This window comes from Motacilla alba, chromosome 19 (genome assembly GCF_015832195.1).
Source record: "Motacilla alba alba isolate MOTALB_02 chromosome 19, Motacilla_alba_V1.0_pri, whole genome shotgun sequence".
Classification (NCBI taxonomy): domain Eukaryota; kingdom Metazoa; phylum Chordata; class Aves; order Passeriformes; family Motacillidae; genus Motacilla; species Motacilla alba.
The window spans coordinates 4,826,781-4,847,278 of NC_052034.1; the positions used below are offsets into that span (position 1 = coordinate 4,826,781).

Below are 20,498 nucleotides of genomic sequence, written 5' to 3' on the forward strand. Positions count from 1 at the left end.
ATACCCCTCCAAACAAATCCCTCCCGCCATGGGAGCCACTCTGACAAAACCCTCAGGCAAGAGCCTGCCCGGCGGCTGAGCAGCCCTGACAACGCATTGAACCCACCCAGCGAGCTGGCCCTCACGATTTCACAGCTGCTGGTCAAGCACTGAGGGCTGGGGAGCACCTGTGCTCCCGGAGAGGGGCAGCAAGGGGGCAGTAAGGTGGGTGGCTTCTTGCTGGGGGATCAGGGGCCACAGCGTGGCCATGGGGGCAGTGCTGGGGGTGAGCCATCACTGCGGTGCAGCATCCCCCTGCCTGCCTGGGCCGCGGGGGCTGCCTGAGACGGGCTCAGCGCACTGAGGGGGTGTCCAGGCCCCGTAGGGGATGTCCCTGAGCTGCTCCCCCGGGGACATCACCGGGCTGGGTGCGGGATGCCCAAAATGTCTCCCTGAGGGCGCCCCCCGCCCCTACCACCCTGCGGGAGGGGGGGGCACGACCCGGCCCGTGGCGCCCCCTACAGCAGCGAGGAGTGAGCTGCGCCAGGCCCCGTCCAATCAGAGGCGGCGCCGCGCTGTCACCGCCGCCCCTCTCCGCCAATGGGAAGCAGCGAAGGGCGGGACCGGGGAAAGCGGGACACCACACCGGAAGTGTGCTCCAGACACAACTTCCTCCCCTCTTCCTCCTTCAGTCCCGCCCCCGCCTCTCCGCACTCTGATAGGGTAAACCTGCTGTCTGTCAGACTTCCTGAAAACTGATTGGGCGTTCCGCGCTGTTAGTCACGCCTACATCCGGGTCTCGCAGGCGCGGTAGCGGCGGTGCGGGGCCGCCATTGTGGTGGGGGAGCGCGGGGGTGGCGGCTGCCGGTGAGGGCCTACGGCGAGCGGCGGGCCCGGGCTCGGCCCGAGGCGGGCGGGAGTGACGGGGGAGCGACCGGCGGCGGCCTCGTCGTGATCCCATACCTCCCGCTGAGCCTCTCTCCACGCCCTCCTCAGCTGCGTCGCCATGGCCGCCGTGTTCCCGTACCGCGGCGGCTGCGCCCCGGTGCCCAACCCGCTGGCGCCGCTGCCCGACTACATGTCCGAGGAGAAGCTGCAGGAGAAAGGTGAGTACGGCCCCGGTCCCCCAGATCCTCCGCGGGGGACGAGGCGTGACCCGCCGCCTGTGTGTCCCCGCAGCCCGCAAGTGGCAGCAGCTGCAGGCCAAGCGCTATGCGGAGAAGAGGAAATTCGGCTTCGTGGACGCGCAGAAGGAGGACATGCCCCCCGAGCACGTCCGCAAAATCATCCGCGACCACGGCGACATGACCAATAGGAAGTTCCGGCACGACAAGCGCGTCTACCTGGGGTAAGGGGTGCCCGGAGTGTGACAGGGGGAGCTCGGGGGATCCGCCGCTGCCGCCCTGGTGATTGCTGGAGGGAGAAATCCTCCAAAGGGCTCTTCGTGCCCGTTATAGCTCGCTGGGGATGCCCCGAGGTGTCAGTGCAGGGGAGGATCAGCAGAAGGAGTTGTTGCTTTGCATTTATGAGAAAAAACATTAGCCTGGGCGATGCATCGTTGAAGGGGAAGCCCCTTCCCCAGAGGGCTTCCAGTGTCTGTTGGGGCTCAGTCTGTTACTGTGAGGTATCAGGGCAAAAGAGCATCAGCAAAGGGAATTGTTGCTTTGAATTTATGAGAAAAAACATTACCCTGCATAGCACAGTGTCTTCGAAGAGGCTGGGGAGAGCATGAAATGGTTTTTGAAGGATTGAAAAGCATCCTGAGTGCTTCTTTGCTGTTTGGGTGTAGAGAGCTGCATAGTGCACATCATGGCCTGCTGCAGTAACTTACCATCACCCATAAAAACTCCAGAAACTCTCTTAAAAACCTTCAGTTTTTGTTAGCAACATTCCTGAAAGCCACCTCGCTAGAAAACCTTCTGCTAGTCTAAAGGTAGAGTGGGAAATTCATGGATTTGCTTTTGAACGGGTCAGATGAGCAGCTCCCAGAGAAAATGGGAGGTTTTTGGACTCCTGGCAGGTGGTTGGCTGTCCCCGAGAGCCACTGCAGCGTGGTTTCCCTTGGTTTGTGGCTGCAGGGCTCTGAAGTACATGCCCCATGCTGTGCTGAAGCTCCTGGAGAACATGCCCATGCCCTGGGAGCAGATCCGAGACGTGCCCGTCCTGTACCACATCACCGGCGCCATCTCCTTCGTCAACGAGATCCCCTGGGTCATCGAGCCCGTCTACATTGCCCAGTGGGGGTAGGTGCCTCCTGCTTCATCCAGGTGGGCCAAACCTTTTTGCATCCACCCATAAAATCCCCTTGGTTTTCACCTTGCCCTGGTTTCCTGCAGCTCCATGTGGATTATGATGAGGCGGGAGAAGAGGGACAGGCGTCACTTCAAGAGGATGAGATTCCCCCCGTTTGACGACGAAGAACCCCCTCTGGATTATGCTGATAACATCCTGGATGTGGAGCCCCTGGAAGCCATCCAGCTGGAGCTGGATCCGGAGGAGGATGCCCCCGTGCTGGACTGGTTCTATGACCACCAGCCTCTGAAGGACAACAGGAAGTACGTGGCTGTGGTAGCACCGTTCACTGGGAGAGGGGAAAAGCCAAGAGGGCGTGAATTTGGTGTGCAGAGCAGCGTGTAACCTTTGTGTGATGTTGCTGGGGAGAGGAAAACCTTCCCTCAAGGGTGGGAGGGAAAACGTGAGTGTTGGAAAGCTTGCTCAGAGAAGCTGTGGCTGCCCCACCCCTGGAAGTGATCAAAGCCAGGTTGGACGGGGCTCTGAGCAGCCTGGGATAGGGGAAGGTGGAAGGCTTGGAGCAAGATGAGCCTTCCAAGCCAAACCATTCTGGGATTCCATGGTTCAGTGTGCAGCAAGGCCTCTATCCACGAGGCCTGTTACCCACTCACCTGCTAAAACTGGTGTTTCTGACCATGCTGTAGAGCTGACAGCCTGCCCTGTCCAGCTGGAGTTTGGAATTTGCTCAGGGTGCACAGATGTTCTGTGGCTGTTTGGACACAGAGGAGGAGAGGAGCTGCAGCAGCCAGCATTCTCTGGGCAGCAGGAGTCCAGAGTGGTGTTTAACAGTGCTGCAGCCTTTTTTTCAGGCTAGAGACACCCTGTGTTATCTGTCCTTGATGAATGATGGGTGGCAGAAGGTGTTTGGTGATTCTGGTGCTGTGATTTATTAAAAAATATGGATATTGATCTGGTACTGATAACCAACTGTGAGGGACAAAAAGTGCAACAGTTTGAAGTTAGAAAGTGTATGTTTGTTGGGCAGCCTGCAGGATAACTCCCGAATACACACCACAATTTACAGGTGATTACAGGGTCCTTTTATCTATACAAGTACTGAATACCCAAAATACAAATTCATATTCATGGCTTTGGTACATCCCATTCCCCCCTTCGTGTGGTAATTAGTTCAAAAGCTGTTAAGCATGCCTAGTTTGTTCCTTGAAATGGCTCGGTGGTCCCTTTCATGGGAAGGGGTCCCAAGATGAGGAAGTAAGTGCAGTCTTCCTCATTCTGACCTTTCCACCTTTTCAACGCAAATATGACAAATGAACCCTTGGAAGAACTCCCATTCCCTGTCTTCAGTTGGTTTCAGAGCAGAGGAGGCCCACAATTGTCTTATGTTCCTAAAAACTATTTGTCAGTTTCTGTATTCTTCATTATAAACCCAGCTGACCAAACCAAGCAATCAATTATTAGTTAACCACTAACTCCAATTATTAGTTAACCACTAACTCCAATTATTAGTTAACTACTAACTCTTAACTTCATCAAGGCCTACCCATTTATTTTAATAACCTCCAGTAAAGCTTTATCTCTAACTAAAATCCTAGCTCCTCTCAAATCTCTAAATCCCTCGGGGTTGGTGTCTCAGCTGTGCCTGGAGTGTCCGTGCTGTGCTTTCCCAGGTACGTGAACGGCTCCACGTACCAGCGCTGGCAGTTCACCCTGCCCATGATGTCCACCCTGTACCGCCTGGCCAACCAGCTGCTCACTGACCTGGTGGATGACAACTACTTCTACCTGTTCGACCTGAAAGCATTCTTCACCTCCAAGGCACTGAACATGGCCATTCCTGGAGGTCCCAAGTTCGAGCCCCTCGTCAGAGACATCAATCTTCAGTAAGTGTTTGTGGCATTTGCATTTTCTGGAAAAATCTCTTCACCCAGGATTTTTTTTTTTTCCTGGGAAGCTGAGAAGCCTCAGAGGAAAAGGAAAACAATAATTATCTGATTTGCTTCTCCTGTGTTTTGCTGCTTTGGAATGTGTTTAGAGATTACCAACAAGGGGTTGTTTTATTAGTTTCTGCTGTGGGTTGTTTTCACTCTTTGGCCAATCGGGGCCAAGCTGTGGCGGGACTCTTTTCAGAGTCATGAGTTTTCATTATGATCTTTTTAGCCTTCTGTAAGTATCCTTTCTGTTTTCTTTAGTATAGTTTAGTATAATAATCTTTAATATAATATAGTGTCATAAAATAATCAATTAGCCTTCTGAGAACATGGAGTCAGATCCATCGTTCCTTCCTGCCACGAGGGATCCCACAATACAATAAGTGTTGGGTTTACAGGAGAGATGAGTGCTTATCTAGGAAAGAGCTGATGGGATGTTTTCAGTCACAGATGTTTGTCTCTCTCACCATGAATGCCTGCATAACAGTTTCTTGTCTCATTTGAAGGGATGAAGACTGGAATGAATTTAATGACATCAACAAGATCATCATCAGGCAGCCCATCAGGACGGAGTACAAAATCGCTTTCCCGTACCTGTACAACAACCTGCCACACCATGTCCACCTCACCTGGTAAGAGCAGCAGCCTCCAGAGCCAGGAGAGGAGGGAAAGGCTGTCAAAGGCTCTAATGCTTATTCTTTTGTTGCAGGTATCATACTCCAAACGTTGTTTTCATTAAAACAGAAGATCCTGACCTCCCAGCTTTTTACTTTGATCCTCTGATCAACCCCATTTCACACAGACATTCTGTCAAGGTGGGTCACTGGGTTAACTGTGATAAACCCTAGGTGGGGAAGTAGAGGGCTTTAGCTTGCTTCTGATAGCAGCAGACAAACATAAATATTTCAGGAGAAGGCACCAGCCCTTTGTTACAAAAAAACCACAGCTGTCATTTTGGTCTTCTGGAGTTGCCCAAAGTTGTCTCCTTTGGTTTCTGCAGGATAAAGCCCAATGTCTATTAATAGTGTTAGGGTGTTCTGACAGGTAATTTATCTTTCTGGTTGCCCTTGGTGTATTCATGGAGCTGGCATCTCCCTGCAGTTACCCCATAACCTAACTCAGGGTCTGGTAGCCACAGTTTGCCTTGTTGGGTGCTTTTTGCTTCTCTCTTGCTCAGTACAGCCACACTTCTTCCATGAGAGCAAAGAGATGTTTTTTTAACTTGATTAACCCAGAAACTGAGCTGAAGCAACCAGGAAACACCTTGTGTGATGCTTCTGTGTTTCAGAGCCAGGAACCACTGCCCGATGACGATGAAGAGTTTGAGTTGCCAGAGTTTGTGGAGCCTTTCCTGAAGGATACCCCTCTCTACACTGATAACACAGCCAATGGCATTGCCTTGCTGTGGGCACCACGACCCTTCAACCTGAGGTCTGGCAGGACCCGGAGGGCTCTTGACATCCCACTGGTCAAGAACTGGTGAGTTCTGTCATGGGGGAAGGGCTGATGTAGTGATCACGACATTTTTACCTTGTTATAATGAAAATTAAATAAAGACATCATGCTGACTAGTTTCTAGAGATTTTAGGAGAGTTTCTAGAGACTTTTCTCTAAGGAATGTGAGTTAGCTGAAGCTTTGGAGTGTGATTTATCCATAGGTACCGTGAGCACTGCCCAGCAGGACAGCCAGTCAAGGTGAGAGTGTCCTACCAGAAGCTCCTGAAATACTATGTCCTGAATGCACTCAAACACAGACCTCCCAAGGCCCAGAAGAAGAGGTGAGTGGGCTCTGTTCAGTGGGGAGCTGCTGATCTCTGTAGGGCAGTGAGCTGATGGTGGGCTCTGCTCTCTCCAGGTACCTGTTCCGCTCCTTCAAGGCTACCAAGTTTTTCCAGTCGACCAAGCTGGACTGGGTGGAAGTTGGCCTGCAAGTGTGTCGCCAGGGCTACAACATGCTGAACTTGCTGATCCACAGAAAGAACCTGAATTACCTTCACTTGGATTACAACTTCAACCTGAAGCCTGTGAAGACCCTCACCACAAAGGTACCAGTCCACGTGCTGTTGTACACAAGAGCAGAGTTTATGTGAAGAAAGAGAGGTCACAGTGCCTCAGCTGCTCAGTTGTTGACCAAATTTGAGTTGTTTCACTCTTCTGTGACATTGTTACGTGAATGCTAAATATTTTGTCTTTTCCAGGAAAGAAAAAAATCCCGTTTTGGGAACGCTTTCCATCTGTGCCGAGAGGTCCTGCGGCTGACTAAGCTGGTGGTGGACAGCCACGTCCAGTACAGACTGGGAAATGTGGATGCATTTCAGGTAGCCTTTGTGGTTTTTTGGTTTTAAATGTGCTGAGAAGAAGTTGAGAGGAGAATTGGAATATTTTATATGGGATGCACAAAGTGGCTGAATGTTGCAGTGTTAGGGAGAAGAGGGGAATCATTGAGAAGATGCAGTACTGTTTGAAATTCTGCTTTTACATTGCTTTATTAGAATTGATCATTGTCTGAGCCAGCATTAGGAGCTTTGTATGGCCTGATACACTCTGTCCAGCAAACCTGGCTGCTGGAGGTGGTGTCTGAGGTGTTGGTTGTTGTCCCTGACTGTGTTCCATGTCTCAGCTGGCAGATGGCCTGCAGTACATCTTTGCCCATGTGGGCCAGCTCACGGGGATGTACCGCTACAAATACAAACTGATGAGGCAGATTCGAATGTGCAAGGACCTGAAACATCTCATCTACTACAGGTTTAACACGGTGAGTTCCACCTCTCCACGTGACACTGACCCTGTGTAAACCGAGGAACAAGGGAGGGATTCTGGAATGTCAATAAATGACCTGCTCTTACCATGTCTCTGTTCCTCCAGGGGCCTGTGGGCAAAGGTCCTGGCTGTGGTTTCTGGGCTCCGGGCTGGAGAGTGTGGCTGTTCTTCATGAGGGGCATCACCCCACTGCTGGAACGCTGGCTGGGGAATCTGCTGGCCAGGCAGTTTGAAGGTCAGTACCCTGTAAATGCTGCGCTTTGGAGGAGTGTGTGGTAAAGGTTAATACTGTTTGCTTGCCAGCCAGTTTCCTGTTCATACTGGTGGTCTTTATCCATGCTCCATTGACCAGCTTAGAGCTCTTTCAAGATCTGTGCCCCCAGAACAGATTCTAAATGGAAGTGGGATTTCCCGCTCCTTAGCCACTTAATCATCTACTCCAGACTCCTGGCAGTGTAATTTCTCCAGACATCCTGCACCTCCATGCACTCCTGAATCAGGAAGGAGGAGAATCACTGGCCAGTGGTGTCAGAATTCCTGAAGGACTTTGCTTTTCCCAGGCCGTCACTCCAAGGGTGTCGCGAAGACCGTCACGAAGCAGCGCGTGGAGTCTCACTTTGACCTGGAGCTCAGGGCAGCTGTGATGCACGACATCCTGGACATGATGCCAGAAGGGATCAAGCAGAACAAAGCCAGAACCATCCTGCAGCACCTGAGCGAGGCGTGGCGGTGCTGGAAGGCCAATATTCCCTGGAAGGTAAACCTCTCACTTGGCCTTTGGGTTCAGTTCTAACATCACCCAAGTGGAGCTGCTCTTGGAAAGCTCCCACTCCTGCTTCCCTCAAGTTCCTGTCCCTCCCCAGGTGCCAGGCCTGCCAACTCCTATTGAGAACATGATCCTGAGGTATGTGAAGGCCAAAGCTGACTGGTGGACAAACACAGCTCACTACAACCGGGAGCGGATCCGCCGGGGAGCCACTGTTGACAAAACTGTCTGTAAGAAGAACCTGGGCAGGCTGACCAGACTGTACCTGAAAGCTGAGCAGGAACGGCAGCATAATTACCTGAAGGTACTTCTGTCCTCCCTGAAATTGCCCAAATTAATGCTGTTTTCATAGGGAAGCTTTCAGTGATTAATTCTGGTGTGTGGTTCTGCAGGATGGGCCTTACATCACTGCAGAAGAGGCCGTTGCTGTGTACACAACCACAGTGCACTGGCTGGAGAGCAGGAGGTTCTCCCCCATTCCTTTCCCCCCACTGTCCTACAAGCATGACACCAAGTTGCTGATCTTAGCCCTGGAGAGGCTGAAGGAAGCTTATAGGTAAGCAGTGGGAAGTGATCTTCATCTTCAGGGGCCCTGGGAAAGGCTCCTGTTTTGTTCTCAGTTATTCCTGTGATGAAGTATGGTGTGAAATTTACCCTGGTGGACTGGTAAAGCTGTTGGTTTTGGTATTGCCGATTTATCTGGGAGTTCCTATTGACTCTGTCACTTGGGCAAAACCATTGCTGTGCTTGCAGCTTTGGGGATGTGAATTGTGAAGAGTTAGAGCTTGAACATTATCATTCATCAGTTTAGTGCAGTGGCCCTTAGGCTGTTTGTGTGCAGGTGCTGAGCTGTTCTCTTTTGTTTTCAGTGTGAAATCACGCCTGAATCAGTCACAGAGAGAGGAGCTGGGCTTGATTGAGCAGGCTTATGATAATCCCCACGAAGCTCTGTCCAGAATCAAGCGACATCTGTTGACTCAGAGAGCCTTCAAGGAGGTGAGTGGAAGCCTGGTGAAAGCCCAGCCGTGTTCTGCTGCATTCAGAAGGTGAATGGCACAAAAACTTTGTGTTTTCTCTCAACTACCAGTCTCAGTTTTTCCCCCTCTATTTTTTTAGGTGGGAATTGAGTTCATGGATCTCTACAGCCACCTGGTCCCTGTTTATGATGTCGAGCCCCTGGAGAAGATCACAGATGCTTATTTGGATCAGTACTTGTGGTATGAGGCTGACAAGCGAAGGCTCTTCCCTCCTTGGATCAAACCTGCTGACACTGAACCACCCCCACTGCTGGTGTACAAGTGGTGCCAAGGTCAGTGGGCTCTTGGATTCCGTGCAAAAATGATTTTTCCTATGGATGCACTTGTGTCCTAGGAGTCCCCTTAGGAGCTGCATTTCGGTTTTGCAATTTGCAGTCAATAATTACAACCAGAGATGTATTTTGTAGGTTAATACATGTGTATATGCTGGAGGAGGACAACCTGCACAGCATTTATGGTTGATTACATCGTTTTCCTCCCACTTCTGGATAGACTGGAAGACCCAGAGCCTGAAAAATCAGGCATTGCAGGGCTTATGTTGAGTTTCTGTGCCCAGTGGCTGCTTCTGTGCTCTGATGTGTCAGATAACACAAGACTGTTTGTTCCCTCAGGCATTAATAACCTGCAGGATGTTTGGGAAACGAGCGAAGGGGAATGCAACGTGATGCTGGAATCTCGGTTTGAGAAGATGTATGAGAAGATTGACCTGACCTTGCTCAACAGGCTGCTGCGTCTCATCGTTGATCACAACATTGCTGACTACATGACAGCCAAGAACAACGTGGTGATCAACTACAAGGTGATGGTTGTTGTCAGGAAAGGGGGTTTGTGGTAAAAGGGACCCATGAGGGAGGAGGTTTTGGACCCATGCCAAAGAAGGAGCACGAGACTTGCCAAAGAAAAGTGATGAGGGAGTAAAAAAACCCTTCTGGGCCGTGCTGAAGAGCAGCTGCTCAGGTGAAAGGGTTCTGATGTGTTTTCTCACAATTCCCCTTCATCTCCTCAGGACATGAATCACACAAACTCCTACGGGATTATTCGTGGGCTGCAGTTTGCTTCCTTCATTGTCCAGTACTATGGGCTTGTGATGGACCTGCTGGTGCTGGGCCTGCACAGGGCCAGTGAGATGGCTGGGCCTCCCCAGATGCCAAATGACTTCCTCAGCTTCCAGGACATTGCCACGGAGGTGGCCCATCCCATTCGCCTCTTCTGCAGATACATTGACAGGATTCACATCTTCTTCAGGTGAGATCTCTGGGGCCTGCTTTCCTCAGGCCAGCACAAAGGCAAGGGAGATTTAATATGCTCCTGCTGCTGGCTTTTGATCCCTTTGCTGTTGAAGATCAGGAATATTTGAATTGACAGACTTCCCTGGATAACTGGATGTCCACATGCCTCCTCTTGCTTTCTCAGTTTGCTTTTCTGCAGCTTCACTGGACCGATAAAAACACAACAATGTCCAGGAACCCAAATTAATAGAAATAGAAATAGGCTCAGTTGTTAGGGATTTGGTAAATTAGAGATTTGTAAAATAAGCCTTTTCTGCCTCTTCGTGGAGAGATAATCCAAACCCTGAGCTGCTCTGTGCTAATGAAATTCCCCCATTCCTTAGGAAGACACAACAATGGGGTAGTTACCTTCAAACAGGCTGACAAACAGCTTTTCCTAATTTAACCCTTGTCTTTCTGGCCAGGCTGGTGTTGCTAAGTCCACCATGCAATTCCAGCTCCTTTCCTGTGCGTTTCCAGGTTTACAGCTGACGAGGCAAGGGACCTGATCCAGCGGTACCTGACAGAGCACCCCGACCCCAACAACGAGAACATCGTGGGCTACAACAACAAGAAGTGCTGGCCCCGGGACGCTCGCATGCGCCTCATGAAGCACGACGTCAACCTGTAAGTGCTGCAGCTGGGGAAGAAGTGGTAGGAAAGAGGGGAAAATCAGTGATAAATAACTGTTGGAGACTGATAGCTGCTCAGGATGAGATGTGAGAAGTGAGGGGTCTGCGCTGAAATCCTGAAAAATTAGGGAAGTGTGGCCCTCTTCTTTTGAGGTCTTCTAAGCTTTCTGATGTTTACATTCTTGTAATGAACTTTCTCACGGACTTTATGTAAATAATTATTGTTTTGCATTCTTTTCTGGAGGAGGAGAAATTTGATAGACTGTTGTTTCGTCCAGTGTCATTGGAGAGGTGGCACTGTCACCCTCCAATCCACTGTCGCTTTTGGAAATCTATAAACGTTGGAGTCAGAAGTTAAACTGCTTTTAGCTTGGAGAATCCAGTGTCCACGTCTTTCTATTTCATGTCCTAGAGTGACAGGGAAGCTCTGAGACCTTGCCCAGTTGTTACTTGTGCAGTTTCTGATGTGTCACCGTGCCCTTGGTGTTTTCCAGCGGCCGTGCTGTGTTCTGGGATATCAAGAACCGTTTGCCCCGCTCGGTGACCACGGTGCAGTGGGAGAACAGCTTCGTGTCCGTGTACAGCAAGGACAACCCCAACCTGCTGTTCAACATGTGCGGCTTCGAGTGCCGCATCCTGCCCAAGTGCCGCACCAGCTACGAGGAGTTCACCCACAAGGACGGGGTCTGGAACCTGCAGAACGAGGTGGGCTGGGACAGCAACCCCTGCCTGGGGTTTCCATGGGTTGGAGAGGGGCTCCCAGGAGGGGACTGATGGGTCTGTGCTCTCTAGGTGACCAAGGAGCGCACGGCTCAGTGCTTCCTGCGTGTGGATGATGAGTCCATGCAGAGGTTTCACAACAGAGTGAGGCAGATCCTCATGGCCTCTGGCTCCACAACCTTCACTAAGGTAAGGGAGGAGGGACATCTGTGACAGTTTTCTACAGATTCTTGGAAATTAGCCAGAAGCTGATCCTTTTCTTTCCTTTCTAGATTGTCAATAAGTGGAACACAGCTCTGATTGGCTTGATGACTTATTTCCGGGAAGCTGTTGTAAATACTCAGGAGCTGCTTGATCTGCTGGTGAAGTGTGAGAATAAAATCCAGACTCGGATCAAGATCGGCCTGAATTCCAAAATGCCCAGCCGTTTTCCTCCTGTGGTGTTCTACACCCCGAAGGAGCTGGGGGGGCTGGGCATGCTCTCCATGGGCCACGTTCTCATCCCTCAGTCTGACCTGAGGTGAGTTGTGCTGTTCTAACTCCTGCATGACTTGATGCTCTTTCCCCTAAAAATATTCCAAGAGTGCTAAACCATGCCACGGTACAGAGCTGTGTTGCCTTTACAGTAGCTCATGGCAGTGATGAGGGAAGTCCCAGTTCCTCCTACCTCATTCTTGTCTCCTTGCTCCAGGTGGTCCAAGCAGACAGATGTTGGCATCACTCACTTCCGCTCGGGAATGAGCCACGAGGAGGACCAGCTGATCCCCAATCTGTACCGGTACATCCAGCCATGGGAGAGTGAATTCATTGACTCGCAGAGGGTGTGGGCAGAGTATGCCCTGAAACGACAGGAGGCTATAGCCCAGAACAGGTGTGTGTCCTGTGTGGGAGCACAGGCAGCACTGGGAAGCTTGGTGCTGCCTGGGGATTTTGGAGACCTTGCTGGCCCTGTGGTACCTGCAGTGCTGTTCCCTCCCCTCTGGCATTTTAGTGTCCCCTGCCAGAGCCCTGAGCTCTGTGTCATTTCTGTGATCTCATCAGCTGAGCTACTCATTAGTGCGTTGCTGTAAATTGAGAGGTGACGAAGTGTGGGGATTTTGTCTCTTCAGGCGTCTGACCCTGGAGGATCTGGAGGACTCGTGGGACCGGGGAATTCCTCGGATTAACACCCTTTTCCAGAAGGACAGGCACACTCTGGCTTATGATAAAGGATGGAGAGTCAGGACTGACTTCAAACAGTATCAGGTACTGACAGGGAATTTCTCTTCACCTGAATATGAAGTTCAGATACCTGTTCCACACAAAGTCCTTTTACCTTGCACTACTGCAGGTGCACTTCTGTCTCTCTGCTGCAGAAGGAATTCACAGCCTTATGTTGGGACTGCTAGAGGCTGTTTGGAACCAAATGCTCCAGAATTTGCAGCTTATCCCCTTTGGAATCATTTAGATAGATTGCAGTGTATTGGAGAAAACCACAGTAAACACAATTACATGTTACGTAATCAGTTCTGGTGACAGAAAAATAATTATCCCAAAACAAACATTCCAAAAGATTAAATTTTAGTAACAGTGGAATAATTTGTTATTTAAAGCCTTTAATGACAGGTCTGTTGAAGGCCAGTCCCTGAAAGATAAAAATACCACCTGAGGTTCCACCCAGAGTGAATTGCAGAGCAGCACTGACAGAGCTCGTCTTGTCGATGAGCTGTGTCCTCCAGCACTGAGGGCAGGAGGCTTTTTACCTGCTCACTGACCATCACCGTGGTGCTGGTTCCTGCAGTTGGTGCAGCCAGCTGAGTGATCTGCTCTCTGTTGTCTCCAGGTGCTGAAGCAGAACCCGTTCTGGTGGACACACCAGCGCCACGATGGCAAACTCTGGAACCTGAACAATTACCGCACGGACATGATCCAGGCTCTGGGCGGGGTGGAAGGGATCCTGGAGCACACGCTCTTCAAGGGCACCTACTTCCCCACGTGGGAGGGTCTCTTCTGGTAAGAGGAGCTTTGGTGTGGGTTCTGGGCTCGGGCTGTGCTGGTTCTGTTGAGTTTCTGCTGGTTTTCGGTGGTTGCTTCAGAACGTTGTGTAGTTCAGTTGTGAGGGCACCTGGGAGGGGGCTACAGCTGAACTTCTTGGAAACCCATGGAAATTTCTTGGCATGAAACAACCCTCCCAGCTCATGGCTGATCCCTGTGTCTGTTACAAGTGACGCATGGCAGCAGAGATGAGGAACATCTCATTCAGTTCAATGTAATGCAGTTGATGGTCTGCCCTTTCTAGGGAGAAGGCCAGTGGCTTTGAGGAGTCCATGAAGTGGAAGAAGCTGACAAATGCCCAGAGATCGGGTTTGAACCAAATTCCAAACAGAAGATTCACTCTCTGGTGGTCTCCTACCATCAACAGAGCCAACGTAAGTACCTGGTGTTTGTCCCTCTAGGAGGAGCAGGCAGCACTTTTCCACTGAAATGAGAGCAGTTAATTGATCCAATTAATTATCAGGACATCTGTTAGAGAGGCACTAAACCTTCTTAGCAGGAGATGCTCCATTTTAAAAATTCCCTCAGTTGTGCTGTTGTGTGTTCTCACAGCTGCTTTTCTTTTGCAGGTGTATGTTGGGTTCCAGGTGCAGCTGGATTTGACAGGGATCTTCATGCACGGCAAAATCCCCACACTGAAGATTTCCCTCATCCAGATTTTCCGAGCTCACTTGTGGCAGAAGATCCATGAGAGCATTGTCATGGATTTGTGTCAGGTGAGCAGTGTTGCCTTGGTTAGTTTCTGTGCCCTTTTGGAGCAGGACCAGTCTTCCCCCAGCAGTTTGGCAGAGAAAGGGAAGAAATGGAAAATGGGATTTTCCTGACTGCCTTGGTGTTGAGGATGGATTCCTTATCTGGGTGGCTTGAACACATCTCATCTTTGACTGCCTTTTCCCCAGGTGTTTGATCAAGAGCTGGATGCTCTGGAGATTGAGACAGTGCAGAAGGAGACAATCCATCCCAGGAAGTCCTACAAGATGAACTCCTCATGTGCAGATATCCTTCTTTTTGCTTCCTACAAGTGGAATGTGTCACGTCCATCGTTGCTGGCAGATTCCAAGTGAGTTTCCCTTTTCCCTCTCCCCAGTCTCCCTGCAGAGCAGAGATGCTGAGCCTGTCATCCAGAGCCTCTGTGTCTCCTGGGCATCTGGGGGACACTGGAGATTGTGTCCAGCAAAGCATGGGGCTTGTTTGGGTAGGTGGTGGCAGCACCTCCTGGCACTGCCTTTGCAAAACTCCAGCACTGCCTCTGCACTGCCTCTGCTCCTGTTCTCTCTGGGTGAACTTTTCCCTGAGCTGTTGAAGGTTCTTCTGGAAACCCCACAAAGCTGAGCTGGCCCAGGGCCAGAATCTGGAGTGAATTCTCACTGAATCCTCACCAGACAGTCCCTGGGGAGATGGCCCTCGTGACTGCACAGCAGTGGACTCAGTGCTGCTTTGTTTAAACCTTTCAGCAGCCTCTGCAGTCACTGCTGTGTGAGGGGAACAGCAGGCTCCCTTTCCAGGGTGGAGCGTGGATACGAGCTGGCTGCAGTGTCCATGCTGGCTGGCAATTCCTGCAGGAGCACTTTGTGCCAGATGAACTTGTTGTGGCCTGCTTTCTCCTCAGGGATGTGATGGACAGCACCACCACCCAGAAGTACTGGATCGACATCCAGCTGCGCTGGGGCGACTACGACTCGCACGACATCGAGCGCTACGCCAGGGCCAAGTTCCTGGACTACACCACAGACAACATGAGCATCTACCCCTCTCCCACTGGGGTGCTCATTGCCATTGATCTGGCCTACAACTTGCACAGGTCAGAGCTGCACCTTCTGTGGTTTCATTCCTAGGGTTGGAATTGGTGGTTTGTGGGAATTGTCTCAGTGCATCTCCAGACTGGGTTGTATTCCAGGCAGGAGGATGAGAGGAGAAGGCTGGAGATGGACAGTGAGTGGGATAAGGCATCTCAGGTTGCCCAGTTTTGCTCGGTAGTCGTGGTTCAGTTCCCTCAGTTCATTAATAATTTGTTCCTCAGGATATTTTTGTCAGGCTGTTGTTGGAGCTGAAGGACAGGCCTTGTTTCAAAGCCCCTACAAGTGGGGACAGCTTTTTCTCACTGGAAACAAGGGGCAAAGTCAGAAATCAGTTCTCCAGTGTGTTTGTTGGAGATGGTGCAGCTTTTCTGGGACTGCAGCATGTGTGTGCTGTGGCTTCCCACTGAGGGGGTGCAGGTAAAAGCCGTAGGTGCCCACCTCCCAGGGGTGTTACAGGAGTCACACTGCAGTACAAAGCTGCATTTGCAGCACTACAAAGGGGCCTGGCTGCTGCATGGAAAGACTTGAGTGGGGCTGTTGGCCTCTTCAGGTCTAATGGTAACAACTTCTGTTTGTTTCCTTCTTCAGTGCTTATGGGAACTGGTTCCCTGGGAGCAAACCTCTGATCCAGCAAGCCATGGCCAAAATCATGAAAGCAAACCCTGCCCTGTATGTGTTGAGGGAACGAATCCGCAAAGGGCTGCAGCTCTACTCCTCAGAGCCCACGGAGCCCTACCTGTCCTCCCAGAACTATGGGGAGCTCTTCTCCAACCAGATCATCTGGTTTGTGGATGACACCAACGTGTACAGAGTCACCATCCACAAGGTGAGGCCTGAGGGTGTCTCAGGGAAAGGACTGAATGGGGTGGAGGTTTCCATGCATGAGGGAAATCTGGGAGTCAACACACGGACCCAGAGTTTTGCAGTGTGCACAGAGCAGCTCTTCCATTTCCCACACAGCTCCTGCTCAAAGCACACAGAAGAGTTGGGTCTTCTCTAAAGGTGTGGGTGGGCTCCATTTATCTCCCTGCACTTCTCACTCTCACTTCTTCTCTCAGACTTTTGAAGGGAATTTGACTACAAAACCCATCAACGGAGCCATTTTCATCTTCAATCCCAGAACTGGGCAGCTCTTCCTGAAGATCATCCACACATCTGTGTGGGCAGGACAGAAGCGTCTGGGACAGGTAGGGCCTGGCTGTGAACTGGGGGTGGGCTCTGACTGCTTGGGACACTCCCTTGAGCAGAAAACATCCCAAAGATCTTCATCTTCCTGCCTCTTAATGAGTTCGGAGCTCCAAAGTCCAAGTGGTCAGGCAGGCAGGAGCTTGGGGTCTAAAAGTGGAGGAACATAGGCATTGCTGCTGCAAGGACTTTGAGGTGTAAAGACCCCACATCATCAAGCAGAGCTTCAGGAACGGGGTCTCTGCTCCTTGTTACCCTTGGCTGTACCTCCAGTGCAGTGAGAAAGCTCAGGTGGCAAATCCAGGGAGGTGGAGTAGCCAGCTGGCTTTTTCTGAGCCGCTCAGGAGTAACTGAGCTCCAGGAACGGGAACTGCCCTCTGTCATCAGTAAGGAGGAAATGCTGGGCCTTGTCACTGATCTGGAGCAAGCCATAAATTCCAGCTGTGTTTTTAGAATTTGGTTTGCATCCCTTTGGTTCCCAGAGATGTGGAGACTGCTGGAGAGCAGGGGGATACTTCTCTAACCCTGCTGTCCTTTCCGTAGCTGGCCAAGTGGAAGACTGCTGAAGAAGTGGCTGCCTTGATCCGATCCCTCCCCGTGGAGGAGCAGCCAAAGCAGATCATAGTGACACGGAAGGGCATGCTGGACCCGCTTGAGGTAAGGCTGCAGCTCCCTGAGGATGTGTAAAATCTGTAGGAGATAACAGGACAGTTCTGGGTCCTGTGATGTTGTGCAGTAGCTGTGAGCTAATTCCTCTTGATAAACTCCAGGTGCACTTGCTGGATTTCCCCAATATTGTGATCAAAGGCTCGGAGTTGCAGCTGCCCTTCCAGGCCTGTCTGAAAGTGGAGAAGTTTGGTGATCTCATCCTGAAGGCCACTGAACCCCAGATGGTTCTCTTCAATCTCTATGATGACTGGCTGAAAACCATCTCTTCCTACACAGTAAGCACAGATGTGTCTCCTGCATTTTGCCTCGCTGCTGATAAATGAGGCAAGGAACCAAGGCCTCAGATATCTCTGATGATTTGTTTGGGAGCACTTGGCTCTGAATCTGCCTGGATTTTCCTTTAGATGGATTTCCCTGGCAATTCCCATGTGCTCAAACAGAGGAATGCTGTACTAGGGCCTTGTACATTTAATTTTCTTCTTTCTAACTCCATCTTCTTTTCATCTCCAAGGCATTCTCCCGTCTGATCCTGATTCTCCGGGCGCTGCACGTGAACAACGATCGAGCCAAAGTTATCCTGAAGCCAGACAAGACAACCATCACTGAGCCTCACCACATCTGGCCAACGCTGACAGATGAGGAGTGGATCAAGGTGGAGGTGCAGCTGAAGGATCTCATCCTTGCTGACTATGGCAAGAAGAACAAGTAAGCCATAATCCTGTCAGCTTTTCCTTCCTGCCCTAAAGCCTGCGGCCAGGGGCCTTTGTCAATGCACTCTCAGCTCTGTAGGGGATCTGGTTAATTTTAATAACCTAGTGGTAAGGGAGTTAAAAATGTCTGCACCAAGTCATTGATCTCAGCGTCATGTGATCGTGGCCCCTCTTTTGTTTAAAAAGTTGTGGTTTAATTTTTTCATAGTGCCCAGAGTGGGTGTTCTGAGCCTGTGCCTGAAGGTGAGAAGGCTCCAGAATGTATTTTGAAATGCCTGACTCGGGTGAATTTTCATTTTGAAATGCCTGACTCGGGTGAATTTTCTCTTCCAGCGTGAACGTTGCATCCCTGACCCAGTCAGAGATCCGAGACATCATCCTGGGCATGGAGATCTCTGCCCCATCTCAGCAGAGGCAGCAGATTGCAGAAATTGAGAAGCAAACCAAGGAGCAGTCGCAGCTGACGGCCACGCAGACCCGCACAGTGAACAAGCACGGGGATGAAATCATCACCTCCACCACCAGCAACTACGAAACCCAAACCTTCTCCTCCAAGACCGAGTGGAGGGTCAGGTAGGAGGGCAGGCAGGGGTGCTGGAAAGGGTTGGAATGCTCCGGGAGGTTCTGTGCCCCCTCTGATCACCGTCTCCTCCTCACAGAGCAATCTCTGCTGCCAACCTCCACCTGCGGACAAACCACATCTATGTCTCATCAGATGACATAAAGGAGACAGGTTACACCTACATTCTTCCCAAAAATGTGTTGAAGAAGTTCATCTGCATCTCAGACCTGCGGGCCCAGGTGAGTGTGCAGGGAGTTTGTTACAGTTGTGCCCCACTCAAACCCACCAGGGGACAGCCCTTGGTGAAGGGCTGGGAGCCTGCTGTGGTTTGTCCACGGGAATCCCTCTGATGCTGTCCTAGAAATTAAAGGAGTTCCCACTCACACAGCTACACAGAGATCTCTTCTGGCCTTCTAAGGCAGGTGTGTGTGTTTTAGATTGCAGGTTACCTGTATGGAGTGAGCCCTCCAGACAACCCCCAGGTGAAGGAGATCCGGTGCATTGTGATGGTGCCCCAGTGGGGGACACACCAGACCGTGCACCTCCCAGGGCAGCTGCCCCAGCACGAGTATCTCAAGGTGGGTTGAGGTTCAGCTTCCAGGGTGGGTGCAAGGTCAGTAACAAGGACCTGAGGTGGTGGAGCAGCTTCTCTTGCTCTTTTGTAGTTGTAGGACTGAAAGGGCTCAGTCTGAAGCCAAACTTGATGGAGATCAAGGGAGGGGGAAGCCTGTGATCTGTGTCCTTTTTGCCAGGCTTGAAGTGGTCTCATTTTAAATGGTTTTGATTTTTCTCTAAACCACTCTCTTTTTGTCAGGAAATGGAACCTCTGGGCTGGATTCACACCCAACCAAACGAGTCCCCTCAGCTGTCACCACAGGATGTCACCACCCACGCCAAGGTCATGGCTGACAACCCCTCCTGGGATGGGGAGAAGACCATCATCATCACCTGCAGGTGAGGGGCAGGGAGGCTGCTGGTGCACAGCTGGGCAACTCAAAATAAAATTGGTAGAAAGGGAGTGTTGGCTCATTCCTGCTTTCCCTCCTCTGCCCCAGGCGAGTCTGACTTGCCTCATGTTTTCTCCTTTTCAGTTTCACCCCTGGCTCCTGCACGTTGACAGCCTACAAGCTGACCCCGAGCGGGTACGAGTGGGGCCGGCAGAACACGGACAAGGGCAACAACCCCAAGGGTTACCTCCCCTCCCACTACGAGAGGGTGCAGATGCTCCTGTCCGACCGCTTCCTCGGCTTCTTCATGGTCCCAGCACAGGGCTCCTGGAACTACAACTTCATGGGTGAGCTGGCCTGGGGAGGGAAAGGGAAAGGAGGGAGTGTGAGGAGCTTGGGGAGGAGGGAATTACTCCTTACCCACTCCAAAGCTTCCTCAGAGCAGCTGGCAAGGATACCAGCACTGTGCCCTGAACTTTCTGTAGTACCAGCATTGGGATGTCAGTTCAATGATTTTTTTTGGTGGCTCGAGAGGAAAAATAGATCCCATGTCTGTCAGGATTGTAGTGCATGGTCTGTCGCCACTGAATAATTAATCCGTGTCAGGCAGAAGAGATAATGGAAAATGCAAGAGAGAAGCTGTTCCCAGTAGGGAGGTCCTGGTATCATGAACACCATGGGCAGCTGGAGAAGGGGTCAGGAAATGAGAGTGCCAGAACACTCGACTAGCATAAAAGGATTGTAAATCTCTTGAGGGGAGGAACCCAAAGAGGGATGATTTTGTGGGTTTAGAACTCACTCTCCTGGCAGGGAAATGGTCGTAGAAGGGTGGAGGGCCGTGTTAGACTCCTGAAGGGTGGAGGAGGCAGAAGGAGTGCTCAGGTGCGTGACACTCCCTCTTTTCCAGGTGTCCGCCACGACCCCAACATGAAGTACGAGCTGCAGCTCGCCAACCCCAAGGAGTTTTACCACGAGGTCCATCGCCCCTCTCACTTCCTCAACTTCGCGCTGCTGCAGGAGGGGGAGGTTTACTCTGCCGACCGCGAGGATCTCTACGCCTGATCCCGCCCGCGCCCCTCTTAGTACTGTTGATATTCAACAGCGTGTTCGTGTGCCCCCCTCCCTCCTCCGCTGTGCCCCGCTCGCCCCCCTCACCCCGCGCGTTGTTGTTTCCCCCACTTTTCCGCTCAATAAATTTTGTACGAACGGGAGCGCTGCGGTCCCGCCTCGGGGGCGGCCCCGGACGGGG

General features: G+C 51.3%; 1 protein-coding gene across 2 annotated transcripts; it reads left to right on the plus strand.

The window, feature by feature from the left end:
• Positions 1 to 754: 754 nt before the first annotated feature.
• On the plus strand, positions 755 to 20,460 carry PRPF8 (pre-mRNA processing factor 8). 2 transcript variants are annotated; one of them, XM_038158027.1, is made up of 43 exons: positions 755 to 846; positions 976 to 1,085; positions 1,159 to 1,327; positions 2,058 to 2,222; positions 2,316 to 2,534; positions 3,900 to 4,112; positions 4,667 to 4,792; positions 4,870 to 4,975; positions 5,449 to 5,639; positions 5,819 to 5,938; positions 6,016 to 6,205; positions 6,359 to 6,478; positions 6,781 to 6,915; positions 7,026 to 7,155; positions 7,481 to 7,677; positions 7,784 to 7,990; positions 8,079 to 8,242; positions 8,556 to 8,682; positions 8,803 to 8,995; positions 9,335 to 9,522; positions 9,730 to 9,968; positions 10,472 to 10,618; positions 11,118 to 11,328; positions 11,416 to 11,532; positions 11,616 to 11,863; positions 12,035 to 12,214; positions 12,453 to 12,588; positions 13,166 to 13,335; positions 13,622 to 13,751; positions 13,947 to 14,093; positions 14,277 to 14,437; positions 14,987 to 15,178; positions 15,765 to 16,002; positions 16,235 to 16,363; positions 16,905 to 17,018; positions 17,132 to 17,305; positions 17,542 to 17,735; positions 18,074 to 18,313; positions 18,400 to 18,541; positions 18,740 to 18,880; positions 19,117 to 19,256; positions 19,394 to 19,596; positions 20,157 to 20,460. In XM_038158027.1, the coding sequence occupies exons 2-43, from the start codon at positions 986 to 988 to the stop codon at positions 20,309 to 20,311; spliced, it is 7,008 nt and encodes a 2,335-aa protein (XP_038013955.1). In that variant the 5' UTR covers positions 755 to 846; positions 976 to 985; the 3' UTR covers positions 20,312 to 20,460. The 2 variants fall into 2 exon arrangements, with proteins under 2 accessions (XP_038013955.1, XP_038013954.1); XM_038158026.1 differs by having other exon boundaries at positions 774 to 1,085.
• Positions 20,461 to 20,498: the final 38 nt, after the last annotated feature.

Excerpts from the sequence above, each read along its gene's own strand:
- PRPF8 (XM_038158027.1), top strand. The coding sequence starts at position 986 with ATGGCCGCCGTGTTCCCGTACCGCGGCGGCTGCGCCCCGGTGCCCAAC. Across the intron at positions 4,793-4,869 it reads CACCATGTCCACCTCACCTG|GTATCATACTCCAAACGTTG; the intron begins GTAAGAGCAGCA and ends CTTTTGTTGCAG. Across the intron at positions 16,003-16,234 it reads ACAGAGTCACCATCCACAAG|ACTTTTGAAGGGAATTTGAC; the intron begins GTGAGGCCTGAG and ends TTCTTCTCTCAG.